Source organism: Leptosomus discolor, chromosome Z (genome assembly GCF_034619465.1).
Source record: "Leptosomus discolor isolate bLepDis1 chromosome Z, bLepDis1.hap2, whole genome shotgun sequence".
NCBI classification, from domain to species: Eukaryota; Metazoa; Chordata; class Aves; order Leptosomiformes; family Leptosomidae; genus Leptosomus; species Leptosomus discolor.
In genome coordinates, this window is record NC_141419.1 from 8,728,478 (window position 1) to 8,744,271 (window position 15,794).

Here is a 15,794-nt window from a genome sequence, read left to right on the forward strand (position 1 = left end):
GCGAGATCCCATACAGTTACAGCCGCCGGTAGGTGAGAAGCCTGAGGTCTCGTTCACCGCAGCGTTGCAGGGTTGCTGCCATGCACTTCGGCCATTGGGTTGACCTGCTCTGGCCTCAGTGCGTCCTTGGTGCTGCCAGCAGCTCCCTGGGCAGGGGCACCCCAAGGCAGCCCCCAAGCCCTGGGTGTGCTCCCCATGCCCCAGGGCTGCTGGAGGGATGCTCCAGCCCGAGGCCAGCTCGGCCGGTGGTGGAGGGCTGCCTCTCGTGCCGGTGAAGGCAGACTCTGGTCTGATGGCCACGGGCTTCAGCTGGCTGTAGCAAGTGCGCATTTCGTGTTGGTTCATTATGTGTCCTGACAGTTACAGAAGGTATTTGCAAAGTTTGACAGCAGTTTATCAACGGTGAAATGAACGGATTTAAATAAAAATAGCTCTATATTATTTATTTATTTTTTATTTAACACTGAGGCATTTGGCTTGCCAGCTTACTCAGTACCGTTCAAGCCCCGTGCAGACAGATTTTCTGTATTATTTTTGTTCTGGAATTGGCATCTGTACTGCCCCTATTGCTTGTTTTCAGTTTCTCTGCTCCTCTGTAATACAAGCAGTTTGGATGATTAACAACACAAGGGTTAATTCTATTTCCTCACTTGGTGCATGGGATTATTACATCTTCATGGGTTTTATAGAGTTTTGCTACTGTTCATCCAAGTGGGTCCCATTTCCCACCAGATATATGATTCACCTTGCTAAAGGTGAACAGTGCAAATCTGCTCGAAAAGGAATAATATACTGGTCTTGCCCGAGTGTTCATGTTTCATTTGTGGGATCGTAATACCTGCCAAGACTGCTGTAAATTATAAGAGCAGAAATCCCGCTCCGTTTTTTTTTTTTTTTTCCTCTTGATTGACTCAAGGCATCTGTAAAAAAAAAACACCACGTATTTCATTTTGGGTATCTCCTTCTGTGCGGAGACACAAACAGTGTGTAGGCTGAACCTTGCTTTCAATTGGCTTCCTAGCCAGAGCCTGACGAGCAGCCTCTTCTCCACGGGTCAGCAGCAGGCTGGCCCCTGGGCTTCTCACTTGGGCGAATGCGGCTGCTGGCTTCGGGAGGAGGGTGGCCCGCGCCCGGGGAGCCAGGCATTGCTGCGTGGTTTCCCGTGGCCGTTTTCCCACTCAGCGGGGCCTGGCCTGCCTTCAGGGAGGAGGGTCCTCCCTCCGGCGAGTGGCATCGTGGCAGTGCTGGCGACGTGGCCGTGGCCGCCTCCGTGCTTCGGCACCTGCAGCGCCTGGGGAAAAGCAGCTAGAGGCTGGACCGATGCTGGGGAGGCTATGCCCAGTGCCAGGGAACTTTGGCGGTGGCGGGGGGGATCTGCCCTGCAGAAACATCCGAAACTCTCACACAGCTCTTCTTCTTCTGCCCTTCTCCCCCTCCCCTGTGTGTTTCAGGACATGGAGGCGTGAATCAGCTGGGGGGGTGTTTTTGTGAATGGCCGCCCCCTCCCCGATGTCGTTCGCCAAAGGATCGTGGAGCTCGCCCACCAAGGGGTCCGGCCGTGTGACATCTCCCGGCAGCTCCGCGTCAGCCACGGCTGCGTCAGCAAAATACTTGGCAGGTAAAGAGGCGGGGGACACAGACTGCAAATCCTTCTGTGTCTGTCATGAGAAAGGCGTCGATGCTGGTCCCCGAACTGGAGGCTGCAAACAAATGGAGAATAGTAGAAGCCTCAGGAAGTCGATGTGGTGAGGAGAGGGGCTTCCTGACCACTCAGGTGCTTGATGCGGGAAAAAAGTGCCACTATCCCTATGTCTGGTTTGTCCCTTTCACAGCTTCTTGTAGGTAATTCTACCACAAAGAGCAAAATGCCTTGGGGATCCGTTTGCTCTATCTATGGTGTATATCCTGTCTATTCTGAACAAGTAGAGAAATCCGGGAGTCATCTTCAGTAAAACGCAGAGAAAAAAATTAAAATAGAAGTTGTGGAAGTTACTTGTTTTTGCTTTCTGAAGACGACTCTCGTTTAGCAATAATATCATTATATATATGCCGCCAACGCTGCCGTGCGTTCATTCACACAGGCTACTCTGCAACCCGTCCTGCTGTTCACTTGGACGTCTTTTTCTGCTCCTGTGCTGGAATACGTTCTTAATTAGAGTGAAGAATACCATGAGTAACGATGAACCATCTTGATTTTGGCTGTTTTGGGAGTTGCCCTCTGCTCAGGCTGGAGCAGCTTGAACCACTGTGGCAACAGGAAATTAAACTCTGAATTCATATAATTTCCTGATTTCGTTGTAAATTTTGGTGTAGATTCAGGTCAGAAATACCATCCTTGCTTGTTTGTGTCTTGTGAACAAATCTGACCATAACTGATGGAAATTACAGTGTTGAAATGGTTTTGGACCCCAGGTATTCTGAGGTACTTGGGCAACTTATGGTAAGGAAAACTTTTTTTTTTTTTTTTTTGTTAGAATATGTTTTTCTTGATAATCTGGAAAAGTTAATTCCTGAGCTGTTTACTGAACTTTCACAGATCTAAACTCCACTGCTTAGAATTTTACTATTTTTATTTTTACCATCTTTTCCAATCTGTAACCAGTTTGCTTTCCTGGACATAGCGTAGCTGCAAAGACCGTGAAGGCATTTTTTTTCGGTGGTCTCACACAAGGTATCTCCTTGGATTAGCAGCATATACAATCTCTCAATGGCCATTTAAGTGTTCAGAATCAGACTGACTTGGCACAGCCACAGGCCCCCGGTTTTGTAGCTCTTGGTGCTCGTTTACCCACAGTCCCCTCTTAACCTATACTCAACTCAGCTGGGGAAAGCATCTCCCTCGCCCCGCACGGCGTGCTTTGAGAGAGCCCCACGAACCGGCCTGCAGGTTATGCTCGGTGTCCCTGCTTTTTCTCTCTGGCTTTCATTGCAGGGAGATGTGTTCCCTTGCGAGCCACACGCGTTCCTCCTGGTGTGGGTTTGAGGACACTGGTACCTTTGCTGTTTTGGAGAGGAAAACTTTCCTTGGGCTTTATCCGAGACCTGCCTGCCCATCATGGGCTGTTTCCCTCAGTTATTGCTTTGCATCCGCTGCTGGCACAGGCTCCTGCTCCCTGCCTGGCTGGCGCGGTTCGGCTGGTGATGCTCTCCGCTGCAGCAGAATTGCTGCCAATTCCCACCAGGACCAGTGCAGCTGAGAAACGGGCTATTTATTTACCTACCAGGCAAATGCCCGTCGGTTTTACTTTTGATAATGTGAATAGATTTACCATTAGATATATTTGCGCTATAGAGCTCAGAGCAAGGCTCCAGAGCTTTGTCATTAAAGTTGTCAACAATAAATTGGAATTTCATAGCTCATTATTTTCATAACTAATAATTACAGTGGGTAAAATGTCACTGTAATTGCAACTCTGTGTGTGCGTGTTTTTTCACGTCCATGTGTGTGAAAAACGGGAATCCTTATGAGAAATCCTTATGTTTAGAATTGTACGGTCGGAATTTTTCAGCCCTCAATACAGCCTTAAAAATCATTCAGAGGTAGGGAACCAGCAATTGCAGTGCCAGTGGAACTCTCGGCCCTCAGAGGAGGGTACCGCAGGGCTGCGCACTCTTCACCTGCACTGGCAACTGGCTGGGAGCAAAACGCCCGGACCTGCTGTGCATAAAATGAAGCCGACTGTAGCCGTCCTTGCCTTTAACATGGAGTCGGGAGCCAGGGATGCCCGCGCTGTGCAGCCTGTGGGCCCCTTGGCTGCACCCAGGTTCATTGCTAGGGCGAAGCGGGGGGAGGTGTTAGTGTCCTTGGTGGGCGAGAGCCGTCCCCTGTCGCTGCGAGCTCTCCCGGCTGCCTGGGGAAAAGGGTCTGGGCCCAATCCTGCACCCTCCTGTGTGAAGCAAGTCCTTTTGTGGACGTGTGCGTACCTTTGCGGGGCTCAAGGTGGTGAGGGTGGGCAGGCAGGCAGCGGTTAGGGCATTTGGGAGTGGAGGTTTTGCTGTCCAGAGGGCAGCAGGGCTTTGTTCCCCGGTGAGCTTGCCGCTACCACAGCGTCGTGGCGGCGAGGGCCTTTGCCATCACGGCTTACCTGCTGCGGTGAGCCAGCCATGGGAAATGCCGTCTCGCCTGCGTGGCTGTGGCTTCCCATGACGCTTGGCTCAGCCGGGCTGTCCCATGCCGTGGGGTGCTTGCCACGGGCACCGCCTCACTGTGCGGCAAGGCACTGTTGGAGAAGACCACCGAGGGCTGCTTGTAAAATCCATCGCTTTGACTGGAACTAAAGAAAATTGCGACTTTTTGTTTGATGGCATTCATGGTATTGTCTGGCTTCCTCCCCCACCCTCCTCACAGGAGAGGTGCCAGCAGCGATGGTTTTGAGGCCAGGGGTGCAAGGTTTTAGAAGATTTATGGTCTGTGTTTGCCATCGTTTTGACATGTTGTCAGGAAGCACGAGAGGAGCTGAATTTCTCTCCCTCTGCCCTAAAGCTCGCGATGGGGCTGCCTTCAGGGACACCAGGAGGGTTAATCCATGTCTGATGCTTGAGGTTTTCCATTACTAATATTCCTTAAATGGATCATGGAGAACGGTAGATCTGAGTCCACATCTGCATCCAGAATATCTGAAAACATGTGTGAACAGCACAGTGTCAGCCTCTTCAAAGGGATTTTAGGCCCTGCACACTGAGCTCTCCTAGAAAGGTTGAAAACGGATAGCCTGGCAGAAATTTGATGAACTTGATTGCGTGCTACAGTGAGACAGACTTCGGCTGTGCAGCCTGTTTGTGTTCTGCTCATGCTGGAAAGATTCGGGAATTAATTTTTTTTTCATATAATAGGTATGTCAAGTAGCTGCAGACAAAATATATTAATAAGCAATCTCATGGTCTTACTTGGGAGTCTTTTCTGAACTCCTTGCTAGAAATATGGGCACAGAGCACTGAGTGGACAAGCTGCTGAGAGCATGTAGCTCAGTGGGCATCTGGTTGAAAGGCTCCCAAAGTCGAGGTCTGCTCTGTACAGAAAGGATGTGCTGGATCAGGGCAGTCGGGGCTGTCATTGCAGGTAGGCGCGGGGTATATTTTCATCTGATCACGAGAAAATTCAGGAGATACAAAGAAGTGCGTGGCTGGGAGAGTGCCTTGTGCGTTGAGCTCCCCAGCAACGCGGTGCAGAGGAGCACAGTCTCGTTCTTGGTCTCTATGCCGGCCCTTGATCGGCAGGACATGACTTCTGCTCTTAGTGGCGTGTTCAAGGCTCCATTCGTTAGAAGGGGGGACTTGTGGCGCCGTGGATCTCAGCCGTGATGGGATGTTGCAATGCTACCAAAAGCAGTTGCCTCTTGTGTGATTTACACGTGAAGAAATCTGGCAGATTTCAGTTGGTTTAGGGTTGCAGTCCTCCACCTTTCACGGCATGGCGTCAGAAGAGCTCTTGGCATTGGTGTGGGTAGAGATGCTGCGCTGGAGGAAGGGCCACAGGTCACAGAAACGGACCCCCACGTCGGCTGGATGCCGTCAGAGAATGGAGAGCTCCCTTTTCCTTGAAAATCGTGCTTGAAACTACTAGAAACATGGTGTTAAACAGAACATATTTTGAAAAATATTCACTATTGAACCCATAATATACATATTAAAACCATAAAATGGGAAAAAGATGTGCTGGCGTATTTATTCCGGAGATGCAAACAAAATAAAATACATAGCCTTCATTTCACTGTGAAATGATAACAAGCTGTAGATACTAATGACAGAGAATTTCTGTAGAAACAGTAATTTACTACAAAAGAGTCTACCGCAAAAAGTGGTCTTTGCTGTGATTTGTTTCTATTATTGCCACTACCGCTGATTAATAACACACATTTTCAGTTAATTTGGGATCCCGGCGTGCCCTTTAATCTTGCATTGTTTCTTTTGTCTTGCTATTACAGAAAAATATATATTGTATCCCAAAGCCCAATTCCAATTACTATAAGTTAATCTATTAGGTGATAAAGCACTACATAGGCAGAAAATGTGTATGTGAAAGTGAAGATGTATCTCAGGATTTGCTGGGGTTTGGTTACCTTGAAATTATGTTCTCTATAAATTTCAAAGCCTGTTCTCTGTCTATTCTTGATAACTAAAGCTTTGTTTTGGATGTTGTCCCAGGTATTATGAAACCGGGAGCATTAAGCCTGGAGTGATTGGAGGATCAAAACCAAAGGTCGCCACCCCCAAAGTCGTTGAGAAAATTGCAGAGTACAAACGCCAAAATCCCACCATGTTTGCCTGGGAGATCAGGGATAGACTCCTTGCTGAGCGAGTGTGTGACAACGACACCGTGCCCAGTGTCAGTTCAATTAACAGGTAAAGTTCTGTCTGGTCCCGGGGAGGGATGCTCCTCGGAAGCGCCATCACCAAATCCTCATTTATTAGTAGGACTGGGTGTTTTGGGCTGTTGGCAAGAAATGCAGCTTGCATGTGCTTCCCTGGTGCGTTTGGGGTTGGGAGCAGCTGTGGGCTTTCCTTGGCAGCTGAAACGTTGTGGAAGGCGAGCCATGGCCTAGGAGTGGGCAGGTTCTGCTGGTGGCCTTTGTTTCCCCAGTCCGTGAGCTGCGGTCCTCGCTGGTCACGATCCTGTGTGTTTGCTCCGAATGAGGCCTCAGTTCTGCTCAGTGGGATCAGGGGTTTGGTGGGACGTGCTTTCCCTGGCCACTGAGTGGGGCAGCACTCATCTGGGAAAGGGAGGTGTCTGGAGGAGGGGACCCAAAGCACGGGTCCCAGGAGCAACTTCTGCCCTCCTGACGCCTGCTTGGTCTTGATGAAGTTGGCCCAGAACCGTATTGGCTGCTGCCCGCTACCATCAGCGTGAACATCACCGGGGGAATTTGGTCGGAGGCTTTTGAGTGCCTTGGCTGTCTGCATGTTACACGGACTCACTTAAGCGGCCTTGAATTGCTTTTGTGAAAATGCAGGAGAATGTCTTTTGGAGCCTCAGTCCTGCATTCAGGAGTTTTGCCATGACCTTGCCAGGCAGGACTGGGCTTGCAGCGGGGTCTGGAGCTGTACTGACCTGCTGCCATCTTGGTTACACCTCCTGTGCTCGCCCTCTGCCTTATGAGTCAAAGGATGTCTAAGGCTGGTGTGGAAGAAACACGGTGAAATACTCTGTTGTGTCTCCAGTCCTGCCAGACCGATAATAAGAGATTAGTACTTGGAAGGCAGAGCGCTTGGGCAGCCTAACCCCTGGCAAGCAGAGTCCTTTCATTTTCGCTTGGGGGTGTGCTCTGTGCCGGGCTCCAACCTCACCACGCTGGTGAGATGGTTTTCACTTGTGCGATTGCATGCAAATTCCTTGAATGCAGCTAGCTATAAAGTCCCATCTGTGTCCGTGAAATAAATTGATGCAATATTCTTTTATTGGCCATCCCAACCTGATTTGCATTCATGGAGTTGCCGCTTGAGTAGCTGGAGTGGCTTCCCCGGCGTTAGCAGGGAGCGGTGCCTCTGCCTTGCCGAACTGAATGTTGAGTCTTGCGTTCGCCTGTTTAAGAGCAAAAATGGGTCAGTTCACGCTCAGTCTTTGCTGCTGCTGCCTGGGAGCTCCTGACTTGCGAAGGCTCCAGAGCAGCATTCAGTAGCCCTATGGACATCGCATTTTCAGGTTTTGAGAAATGATGGAGACACCAGGAAAACTGAAGAAAAATACCGCTCTGACTGGCCTTGAGTTACTAAGGGTAAACTCTGCTTCCAGAACGGTCAGCTCGAGCCCTGAAATTGCTGCCGTCAGCAGCCCTCTGTTTGTGGGGTAGGGTTTCAAGCGTCCTCCAGAAAACTACCAAAAAGGCAGCCACAGCTATAGGAAAAAAGAGACATTCAGTAGCTTCCAATTGTGTTTTGAGCCAGTTTCCATATTCTACCTCTTATTGCATCCTTGGGTGTTTCTGCGCTGGTGATGTCCATACACACACTGCCATTGCATCAGAAACCGGTTTCATGACCAGCCACCAAGTTTTTTGGCCAGAAATCTCATTGTTTCTCATCTGCTTGTGGCTGTGGCTAAGGTCGTTTCCTTTTCTTAAAGGTGTGAAATCCGTTTGTGAAAATGCGCACAATCTGTTTGGTCAGTCTGTTTACCCAGAGAACGATTTTTGCCAGCCTAGGAACACATCCTGAAAACCCGGACCAAACTATCGTGACAAGAAACCTGGATTTCACATCAAAACACTTGGCTTTAATGCTAAATCCTCCCAATTCCATGTTGTAGTCTGTGGGATTTATCCTCATATTTAAAATCAAGTGTGTGCTTCAAGGCTTTGCTGGTGGGGATGTTACCCCTGCTCACGGTGCCTGTATTCACCACTGAGGTGCGGATCAGGCATTGCCCTCTCGCTGCAGACCTGAAGCCACTGGAAATCACACAGTGTGGTCCCTGTCCTCTGTGGGGAGGATGAAGCCGAGCTGTTGGCATTCCCACCCTGGGGAGGATGGAGCCGCTGCGCTGCTCCCCCCTCCATGTCCCAGCCTCCCCCGTGGGGAGAGGGGTTCCCCCGGGGCCACACTGTTCCCATCGGGAGAGCTGTTGCTGCTCTCGGAGGACACCGGGGCTGCTGGGGCGGACCGCACTCAGTGCACTCCTGCTGCGAGGGTGCCTTTTGGCAGATGAATTTGAGCTGCTACCCCTGTACGTGAGTGAATAATAACTATTATTATTAATTAATAACATTAATTAATATTAATAATAGGCCACTTTTCCGCAGCAGGAGCAACTCTGTGTGATTAAGCCTTAATTAATCATTGCGATTAGTTTTGCTCAAATAAGCTGAGAGCTGCCCAGCTGCTTCGAAGTGCTCCAGTCCTCTGTCCCTCCTGAGATGAAGATGTTTATGTGTCAGAAGGCCCAGGACACCCTTCCCTTGCCATGACTTGTGCAGGGGGTTGCGTCGACTCATGCCTCTCCTCCTCTCCCCACTTCCAGGTTCATGGCAGGCAGAAATGGGAGAGGAGCTCATTAGGTCAGGAGAGGATGAACTCTTACGGCAGCACTGCCACTGCGCAGAGGGTGCACGAGGCAGGGAGGTGTGCGGTGAGCGAGCAGTGTGCCTCCTTCAGGCCCCTTCCCACTCTGCTGCAGTTGGTGCCAGGACTGTGTCACCTCTGAAGGCATTTCAGGCCCCATCTTTTCCTTTTTCGCAGTGCACCGATGGGTGAGTGCTTGGTACAGCATCTCCCCAGCTCTTCTTAGCAGCTGCCCTCTGTCCTGCAACACTGCGCATGCCTTCCACTTTATCTGCATCTCTGAATTTTTCCTGATTGACATCATTATAAATCAGCGCAGAGGCTGTCCCTGGCGATCACAATGTAGCTACTCAGCTTTTAAGATTAGCATTTAATCCAGCACATTTTTCTTTCAATATTAATTTGGCTAAGCGGGTCCTTTTCCGAGGTGTCCGAGTTCTCTCGCCGTGTGAGTGCTGTACCTGGGGTGCTCTAGGGACAGCCTTGCAAATGTCTCCCAGAACCCAAGGGTGCTGATCACAGTCTGCGGGGACGTTGAGGTTCAGAAGGGTACGGCTCCCTGAGGAGGTGTTGCTGGGCCCAATGGGTGCCCAAATAGGAATGGGTGTCTCTCTCCTGGGCAGTGAGGACTAGGTCCTCAAAGGCACCGAAGCGCCAAACTCCGCGGACTCCCGAGGAGCATGTAGGAGTCCGTCACCCAAACATTCCCGATGGCAGGGCATGGAGCCAAAAACATGGTCCTGGGTCCACCTGATGAACTTCCATCTTTCAGTGGGTGACGAGGGGTTAATATACAGAAAAGCAATTTAGTGTTGATGTGGGTGTCCTGAACTGAAAAAACCTGTGGTTTCTGATGCCCCCTGCAATTGCTTGCCTAATGCTAAGTAGTCCCTTCTTTTCAACTACATGCAGGATCATACGGACGAAGGTGCAGCAGCCACCCAATCAGCAGGTCCCAGCCTCCAGTCACAGCATAGGTAAGGAAAACTTTTTTTTTTTTTTTTAATATTAAAAAAATAGCATAATGGATTACAAATATTCTAAAGAACTTTTAATCATTCTTATGGACAGATAATTCTGCATAAAACACTTCAGCACACGTGCTAATGCGCCTTCTTTGTCATTCTCCAAGGGCTGAACATAGTAAATGAATTTTATAAATACTGCTAAAAGGTTTTGAATTTTACTGATTATTATGATAAATAGCTTTCACCATGAGACAGAAAATTGAAATCTAAACCAAAAAACCCCCACTAATGGGGGTCTATAGAATGTCAGATAATTAAAGTAATAAATCAAGAAAGGGATACTTATTCATAACATTTTCTGCATCATTAGTCAGTAAGTAGTTTTGAATGTGTTTTTTTCATCTATCAACCATCCCTTCCATAATTCTTTGTGCACTTGCAGTCTTGAGTGAAGAGGTAGCAAAACTTTCCGAAACTTTAATTCAGCCGCAGATCAGCGATGCTGCGCCCCGAGGCAGGCGATGCTGTTGGGGGGCATCCCTGGGAGGGGACTGGTGGGGCATCCTCGGCCCCTCACCAGGCTGACCGTGTCTTTTGGGGCTGTAGGGGCCTGCTCCGCTGTGCCACAGCAGGAGTGGAAGAGCTCAGTCAGGGCTCAGGGCTGCTTTATTTTTGTCCCTGTTCATGAAAGCTGTTGGAGCAGGGATAAGCCCTTACTCCGTAGGCAGAAGGAGGCGGGATGGGGGCCTCGGTTCCTCTCTGCCTTTGTGCTGTCACCTGGGAAATGGGGAAGTGCTTGCTGCCCTACGCCTTGGCAAGGGTGGGCTGGCACCCTGAGACACAGGAATCACACTGCAGCCCCGTGTCCCGAGGCTTTCTCTCCAGGAAGTGGCAAAACAATCTCAGAGGAGGAAAAGCATCCCTTGTTATGCTACAGTGGCTTAAGGGCTGCCTCTCCTTGAGCAAAACAAGAGCAGAGCAGAGAAATCTTGTTCCCCAGGGCTTGGGGTTGGTAGGAGCAGCAGGGATTTCTGACACAGATTTGCTCCATGTGGGCTGTGGCTGGGGGTCTTCAGTGTGGTCCTGTAGAGGACACCCCCCCTGTGCTTGGGGGCTGCACAGGACACGGGGACATGCCAGCACAGGCTCAGCCTGTGGGATGGTGGATGTGACGGTGGTGCTGCCTCCTCTGCCTGCTTGCGTAGGGCCTTGGACTGCCACGGCATCATGTGAATGCAGCCCTGGCCAGCCTCTCCGGGCTTGTGTTGGCTGTGACAAATGACCCCCTCGCTCTGGGCTGGACACAGCCAGCACCCTTTCCTCAAGGCTCTGCCAAAGCAAAGTGGATTCATATTTTGGGGATCCTCAGGGCCTTTCAGCCACGTGGTTCACAGCTGGCCATCGCTGACTTCTGGGCAACTCCAGCTGTCGGGGGGTCTTCATTGGCTGCAGGCTGGTGGCTTGGACTGCTGCAGCATGCCGCTGGGCTGGGCTGGGCTGGGCAGGGGTCTTTCCTGAGCTGGGGGTGTGGCAGTGGCAGCCTTGGTTGTGGCACGGGGGCTGGTGGCTTTTGGGTAGAGCGGTGCTCGTGTTGTCCTGCCTGCTGACCACTTGGCCTTGCCTTGCAGCCTCCACGGGGTCTGTGACCCAGGTGTCCTCTGTGAGCACTGACTCCGCCGGCTCGTCCTACTCCATCAGTGGGATCCTGGGAATTGCCTCCCCTGGCACTGAGAGCAACAAGCGCAAGCGGGACGAAGGTAGTGGGACCTATTTTCTGGCGGGGTGGGGGGGGTGGCACACACTGATGTGTGGCCAGGAGGGATGGGACAGGGACGGGGAGTATGCTGTGTGCATGTGACGTGATGGAGCCGCGGATGACCATCATCACCATGTGCTGCGGTGGGCTTTGGTCCTGTTTTGGCAGGCCTTTGCCGAGGTTGCAGCCAAGACAGGGACCTTCGGTGTGATCCGTTGGCCGGAGGCAGGGCCTTTCGAGGAGCTGGGGCTTGTCAAGGTGTTTTAGAAAGCACTGGGGGTGTGTCACAGTTTTTAACCAGACCCTCCTCCCACCTGGGGAACATTTCCCTCCCGCCAGTGAAAAGAGGAAGAATCACTATTGCGTTGACTCTGTGGCCACCTGAAATATAAAATGTCAGAGACGTGTCCCCATCCACAAAGAGAAAGAAAGTTAACAGCAGAGCTTCTGCCATGCTGTGTCTCTGCAGGTCCTCCCAGCCCTGTGGGGCGGCTGTTGGTCTCGGGGTGGAAACAAGCGCGAGCTGGTTGGGGTTGGGTATTGCTGGTGCTCCTCCGATACACTGCAGAGTTGATGGTCCTGTTCCATTCTGTGTCCTGGGCATTTTGCTAATGAAAACACTGCTTTGGAGAGAGGGATGCTCGGGACAGAGTGGGAGGGAGAAGAGGAGAAATTCTGCTTTAGTGTTTTACAGAAGCACCTTTAATCCAGAGCGTCCCTTTCGTTTAGTGAGCACTTACAGAGAGGAGCTGAGGCCAAGACTGCGGGTGCGTTCGCGGTAGCGGAGGGGGCACCAGTGCCTGTGTGGGGGTGCTGCGGTGGAGGCTATGGAGGGCATCTGGGGGGGGGGGGTGGCTGCCCACCCTGCAGCACCACTGGTGACCTGGGGGTCCCTTTTGCTCTTGGCGAGGGTGATGCTGCCCTGCCTGCCAGGTCAGGCTCCTGCCCCTTGCTGTGGAGCACCTGCGGTCCCCAGCTCCTGTGCTGCAGGTGTGGGTTGGGTGCTGTCCTGCAGCCAGCGTGGGTCCACATCCTTGTGCCGCCCACTGCCCCCGACTGCCCGGCCCCACAGGGGTAGAGGGAGGGCATAAGCTGTAGTGGCATTCTGGAGGAAACCCAGCTAAAATTGGGCAAGCAGTGTGGTCCCGAGCTGCACAAGCAGAGTTGGGTGTCTGTGGATTCACTGGTGGAAATGCCTGGTCAGGTCACAGGGTAGTGCTTGGTTTAGAGAAACTGTGGGAAAAGCTGCAAGAGGTTTGTGGGGCCAGTTTCAGCCATGTGCGGACTGGTCTGATGGTGGGAGCATAAAACTCTCTGTGCTCAGGTAGCTGCTGAATATGCCGTTGCTAGTTAACTCTGTGACTGTACATATTTTTTTTCCAAATCAAGGCCACAAGTGCATAGATAAATATATCCATTAAATCAGGTAGGGTAGAAGTTTTGTATTTTATCAGCCAGGTCAGGAGAGAGGCTGTCTCTGTTGAAACCACACAGGTTCTGTCACAACCCTGTCCCAAAGCACCAGTTCTTGGGTGCCTGCAATTACAGAAGACTAGTTTAATTGTAGAGAAAAGAGTTAAATGTTTCCTTGGAAAGACCAGAAGCAGAGCTGGCTTTTGCCAGTTCACATTTAGAAGAGAGCATGTGATTTCTAAAACAACCCCCATCGTTTTGGCAGGATGAGTCATGATTTTGAGCTCGTAAGTTGGACAGTAATGCTGTCCTCAGCAGACCATTCAAACTGCTTTTATAATAGGCTCAGGGCTGCAGATTTGGAGAGGCATGAACAGATACTTCAAGGTCTTTGTCTGTTTGAGGGGGTCCTCGGGAGTGTCTGTAACCCCTAGCCATCCGGCTGAGCAGAAGGTGGGCCTGAGGTGCCCATGGAGGCGTCCTGAGGCTCCATGCTGTGAGTGATGGGGAGGTGAGTCGTGTGTGCTAGCCTCTAATGTGAAGAGGAGAAGCACGTCATATAATTATGACCTGTATCATGATGCAGATGCACAAGGGGGCAGAGTTAACTTTACCATTTCCTGACTTCGGAAGGCTGGAGCGAGATTCCCTCCGTAGCGAGCCCCTCGCGTCGTATCCTTTGCCACTTCGTGCTGTTTCTCAGCAGCTGCTGGAAGGTGCGTGCTGGCCGCTGTGCCTCCCTGCACACGTCTCCTGGAGCCGCAGGCTGCGCAGCCCTCACCCGATGGTCCCGGCTCCCCTCGGCTGGAGAGCGAAGAGGGGTGGACTCGGCCCTCCGGCTTCCAGCTGCATCGAGCACTCGGTGTGATTCATTACCCGGTTTTGTTCTCCTCACTCTTGACATTTTTTTAGCAGATGTCACCAGTCTTTAACCCAGTGGGGAGCTTGCTGGGTAGCAACAGGGGCAAACCAAACCAGACAGTCTTTATTGGTTTATATAGCTGAAGGTGTCATTTTTTTCCCTGTTGTAATATGGACTTGGAGCAGATGTGCCTTCGTGGGGGATCGGTTGCTTTCACTTGTGGTTAAAGGACATGCTACTGGAGACTGACACAAGAAGCAGGCTGCTCCATAACGAGGCAGAGAGATACAGCCAGCCGCTCAGCCTCGAGCGGCGGGGGCTGCCGGGCGGTTTGCAGATTGCCTCCGTTGAGTTCTGTGCAATCGCCTGGCCCTGCTGCTCGGGGAAGAGCTGCGGAGGCGCAGGTGGGTGGTGGGGATGTTCAGAATGCCCTCACTGAGCCGCCTGCTAGGAAACGGGGTGTGTTTTAGGAAGCCAAAGGTGGGCAGTGAGACCCCGAATCGGAGAGAGCTGAACGCTCTGTCCAGTGCTCGCAGCCGACTGGTTTCACTGCGCTGCTTCCAGCTGGTCAGGCGTCTGGTGATGGACCCGTAATGACACCTGACAGGGTCAGCACTTTGGGAAGTGCTGAGCATCCCCTGCCTGGAAGTCAAAGCTTTCTGAAGTGGGATTAAATAATCCTTGGCAAGCAGTGAGAGGAGGGCGAAAGGGAGCTGTGTACCAAGGCAGGCGGAGAGGAGTTTGGGCCAGGGATGTTGTGCAGGGCACGTTTTGGGGATGAAGGAGGTCGCTGGGCTGTGAGCGCTGTGGAGGAGCATCTGAGGGTCCCATGAAAGGACAGGGGAGGAAAGGCCAAAGAATGGCAAGGCAGAGCCCACTCCTCAGTCCCTTCACTCCATTCTCCCCAGCCTTGGTTTTTATCCTTCATCCTGTGCGCTGCAGAGCTCTGCAGCTACGGGAGAGTCGGCAGAAGGGCTTAAGCCCAACAGAATGACATTCTGGACATGTTTGTGCTATCCCAGCTGAGAGGGGTGCCAGAGCAGGCACACGTGCCAGGGGCAGGGGCTGTGGCTCTCACCCAGGATCTCCTTGTCAGCTGGTGCTGTCTCTGCAGGAGAGCGGCATCTCTCCATCAAAGCAAGGCAAAGCCCAGGACCCCTGCTTCCGCAAGAGCTCTGTGCTCTGTAGGAGGCACGCTATGTCTGCTGCTCCTTTCTAAGTGTGCTCATCTCTGCTGACTGAGAGGAGCGATGCCAGCAGCCGCAGGGACAAGGTCGGTGGAGGAGCACCATTGCACCTTGTGCAGAGCCCTCTGCTTGCTGGTCCAGGAGGGCTCGAGCTGCTTGGTGTGAGCATGTCCTCTCTGTACACGAGTTTTGCCTTTGTCACAGGCAGCGGCCGTTTGTGCTCTGCTCCGGCCGGCAGTCATGGTCAGGGGAAGAGGCTCAGTTCCCGTACCCTCACAGAGGGATGACAATGGCTCCCAGTGGATTTATGAACAGGGGTTGGAAGAATTATGTGGATCTCTGTTCTCACGGCTCTTCTTTGCTTTACGCAAAAAGCAAACCATTTCCCTACAAGCGAATGACCACCGCTGGATCAAATCCTGCCCGTTGTGTTGGGGAACTGCATGCCTAGCTGTGAGTCTTCTGCCAGCTGCCTGATTCTGTGCCCCTAGACCTTTACATGCTTTAGCAGCTTTGCCCAGTCCCAGACCCACTGCCTGACTGATGCAGAAGTATGCTCGTGCCCTCACTTCTGACACAGAAACATGCAGAAATCTCTGATGCTGGCAGGTAGT

General features: G+C 51.8%; 1 protein-coding gene across 1 annotated transcript in view; it reads left to right on the forward strand.

The window, feature by feature from the left end:
* PAX5 (paired box 5) overlaps positions 1–15,794 on the forward strand; it is a 129,265-nt gene that overhangs the window by 5,237 nt on the left and 108,234 nt on the right. The window contains 4 exon segments of the mRNA XM_086479330.1: positions 1,452–1,474; positions 1,476–1,618; positions 9,907–9,971; positions 11,591–11,719. Of these exon segments, the coding sequence (XP_086335456.1) occupies positions 1,452–1,474; positions 1,476–1,618; positions 9,907–9,971; positions 11,591–11,719 (360 nt within the window).